This window comes from Lottia gigantea (assembly GCF_000327385.1).
Source record: "Lottia gigantea unplaced genomic scaffold LOTGIsca_80, whole genome shotgun sequence".
Taxonomy (NCBI): domain Eukaryota; kingdom Metazoa; phylum Mollusca; class Gastropoda; family Lottiidae; genus Lottia; species Lottia gigantea.
In genome coordinates this window covers 81,304-85,324 of record NW_008710663.1, presented here as the reverse complement: position 1 = coordinate 85,324, position 4,021 = coordinate 81,304, and the positions used below count along the sequence as shown (strand labels likewise).

General features: G+C 34.2%; 1 protein-coding gene across 1 annotated transcript; it reads left to right on the top strand.

Annotated features, from left to right (window-relative positions):
* Window positions 1–1,806: 1,806 nt before the first annotated feature.
* Window positions 1,807–3,708, top strand: LOTGIDRAFT_168882 (hypothetical protein; the record flags this gene model as incomplete). Its single annotated transcript, XM_009067169.1, has 2 exons — window positions 1,807–2,495; window positions 3,666–3,708. The coding sequence occupies 2 exons, from the start codon at window positions 1,807–1,809 to the stop codon at window positions 3,706–3,708; spliced, it is 732 nt and encodes a 243-aa protein (XP_009065417.1).
* Between the last annotated feature and the right edge of the window lie 313 nt (window positions 3,709–4,021).

Sequence of the window (4,021 nt, the reverse complement as noted above, 5' to 3'; positions counted from 1 at the left end):
CAACTTGTTTGACCGTGTCTTTCTGGTCAACCCAGAAATTCTATTGTATTTTTCTGACCCAGATATCAGGAATGTCATTCAGAAAGTAGGTCTGTAATGTCTGCCTTGTTAAAACACTGACACAGTAAGAAGACAATAGAACTTATTTAAGTGTAGGCATACTGATTTCCTTTTCTCACACACTAAAAGGGACACGTTCGCCTTCAGTTCTAGTTTGACGTATATCTCAAGAGATTATGCAATTTTCTTTAGTTCCAGTTTCAGGATCTAGCTGTCCTGATGAGGATTGTGTATCTTAAACAGCAAACCAAAAATGAATGGCAATCAAAGTAAGCAAAGGGTAAAAGGTATAATAAAAAACATAGAAGATAAAAAATGACACACAAAGCTTCTCTTTAGTACCAACATAAAAAGGATTTTTTTATGATACCAAAAACTAAGATACAAATCCTTTAGAGCGGTGAACTATATTATTAGTAGGCGTACTTTAGAGCCATTTTAAGTCTTTATGTATCAACAACTAAGACTTTCAAGCCAATTTTTTATCGAACATACTATAGTCTGGAGGCTGATAGCTTAAGTTTTATAGTTAAGTGTTATAACTAATTTTCATAACAGATGCAATAGATTAATCAAACTTTATGTGTACAGGATTCTAGAGTGGTTGATGATTGTCTTTACCTCCTAAAAAAAACCTGTAAATAATTAGCAAAATATCACCGCTAAAACTTTGCATTATCTCTAATATACTCTAGTAACGCTGTGCATTATCATTGATATACCCTAGTAAGATGGTGCATTATCACTGATATACTCAAACCCAGTAAACATTATCTGATAATATCCCATAAGCCTGTGCATTAACACTGATATACTACAGTTAACCTGTGCCTTAACAATGATATACTACAGTAAAGCTGCATTATCACTGATACAGTGCATTATCAATGATGTACCCTAGTAAACTGTGCATTATCACTGATATAGCGCATTATCACTGATATACCCTAGTAAAACTTACTTAATCACTGATACAGTGCATTATCAATGATATATCCTAGTAAAACTGGGCATTATCACTGATATACTCATGTTAAAAGTGTGAGTTATGGTTGATATACCATGGTTATTGTGATACAATGAATACAAGTAGATCTAGTATAAAAACAGCCCCAGGGAGGGACCTATATTTCTAGATTCAATCAAGGATAGCAGGTGAAAATTTTACTTTGTGGTCAGACAGTTTGGAATGTGACAAGGGCCAGACATTTCTGTATCAAATAAGTTTGGCTTAGTTTACTGAATTGAGAGAGTGTAAGGATTTAATGTGTAATTAGGAACAAAGTTTAATAACCATAAATGGTTGGATATGTAACTAATACAGTTTTTAGCTATTATTGGATAGTTTTTGATTGTAATAACTTAAAGCCATCTTGGACGTTGCACAAAACTATTGTGTCAAAATATAACCTATAAGTGTGTTTTTTAAACTGATCTTTGATAGCAGAGAAAAGAACGAGGATCCCCTCAACCTGTTGGCTAAACCTCTTGGCATTTATCTTTTCCTAATTATCTGTACCGATTTACAGCTGTGTCAACTGGAATAATGAGGAAAGATTCTTCACATGCCAACCTAGAATAGAACCCACAATCACCATTGTGGCTAACACTCCAACTTATTGTGCTCGATGGATTCTTAAATTGTAAATGTTTTGTATCATTTGTAATTTGTAAAACGAAGGTTTTATTTACAGATTTAAGTTATCACCTTGTGCTTAATAAGTTTCTTTTTCTATTTCCAGTGGAATGGATTGTAATTTAGTTTCTTCACCCACCTACCAGAATTTATATACATCACGCCGTCGACCTCCTCCCCCACCACCTTTACTGAGCCCAGACGACAAACCTCCTGCCCTCCCACCTCGTAACTATAGGAAACCATTAAACGACCCTCCTAGCAACAAGACGCCCGGTGCTGGTGGTGAAGAATCAGTGGATAATACTAAGTTGGATTTTAAAAGTTTAATGAACCAATGGGAAGGGTCTCCGAGGGAGGACAGCTACGCAGCAGATTTACGTCGACAAGCTCGCAGATTTTCCGAACAACAACCGAATTCCACCAACATGAGCATCCTTCATTCTAAAACTAAAATAAACTTTTCGCAATCTTACAAACGAGAACCTGTGTTAGTTCACCAAGCAACGCCACCTCAAAACACTAACTCGTCTTTCGAGGAGAAGACTACAGTTACTTCCCCTGTTTTAGAACAACCAATGGTTGTTGAGGAAGGAAATAAAGAGAATAAAGCGCCCTCTACACCAAGCAATCAACCAATGAGTGATGAGGAAATGAAAACACCTCCTCGTGTTGATAGAAGTATTTCGGAACTATCATTACCATCGCCACCTATACATTATGGAACATTAGAGGGAGATCACTCTGAACTACCTCCTCCACCACCAGAAGTTCTGGAAGAAGCTGAAAAAGATGACCAGTAAGTACATTTATACTTATTTTTGCAATTTTCAAAATGAAATAACATACAATACTAGACATCATGCATACTTTAAACAACTCAAGGGAGAAAACTCCACTTTACATGGGATTCAAGAGTTCGTTTTTTAATTTTATTTTCATCAGCCACAAGATTTTAGATACTTAAAGCTCTTTTTCACATATACAAGCAACATACTACATGACATACTGCACACCTCAAACGATTCAAGGGAGAATACTCCACTTATTCATATTCATCTCACCTGAATATTTTATTCTTACTTCACTATACAACGATGTTAGTTTAAATCATGGGAGATAACTGCTACCAGATTATAGTTATAATAACATCATGAAATACCAGTAATATTTTAATATTGAGATTCTAGTTTGATAATACTTGATTAAACAAAAAAATTTGCACGTGAGAGTTGCCTTTGAAACTCTGTGTATTCACAATATTTGCCTTTGGAAGTAGCCTATAACATTTTACATTTGAAGTGGACACAAATGCATACAAAAGCATCATAATGTGCCCCTAAATCCAATCCAGTGATGGTCTTTATATTTGTGTGTAAAAGAGTTTGGAATTATAGCTAATACTAATATATTTAAAGTTCTAGCTTTTAAACTTACATCTGGCTTCAATATGATAAAATAGAGATCTAGATATTGATAAGTCATATTACATTGAAGATTTTCTTCTTGAAAGGATAAAACGGTTTATTTTTTAAATCAAGTTTCTAGGCAATTTCTTTTTTGACATTTGGAGTGGGTGACCCCACAGATGTTTGAAATAAAACTCAAGTTTTATTATCTTATGCCTTCAGACATCTTCAGTCCTCTCGTCCCTGCCAACAAAATTTCTAGTTTTTTTGCAATACATTTGTAAAGTTTGAACTGAATTATAATCCTACAAAAAGGGAGATGGGGATACACTATTAAATCTGTTACTACAATACAACCTAAGTTAACGAAAATTTTATCGTAAAAATCTGGACAGCTGATTAGCAGGAGAAGCATGTTGGTGTAATCCTATCTCCTTGATTGAAGAGTTCTAATATCAGCTGACCCTAGTTCCAGTTTAGATTTAACAGATCTCTATGATAAACCAAGGATAAGAATCTGGCTATGTTTTCATTGAAATGATCAAAGTTGTTTTTCCCAGGATTTCAGATCGTGTTTGTATTTTCTGGGAGAGATTATTTTGAGAAGATATTTTTCTTAGACTGAATAAACCAACTTGTCATTTCTTTGATAATGAAAATGAAAAATTAGGCATCGAGGCAACTTCTGTCCTGCTCATGGGTATCTTGTAAAAATTTCCCTCATTGCCCACCTGGATGTAAGCTGAAAGTCTTGATATTCAAACATTTTAAACTTGTGTAAAGAATCTAAAAGTGAATTATCAGCTGTTTGTATAAAAAGTTGAAATATATCAAGTTTGACGTCAGTAAAAGATAAAACTCATCTCAAGTCTCAGTGATAATATTGTTGTTTTTATCATTAATTCAATATACAGAT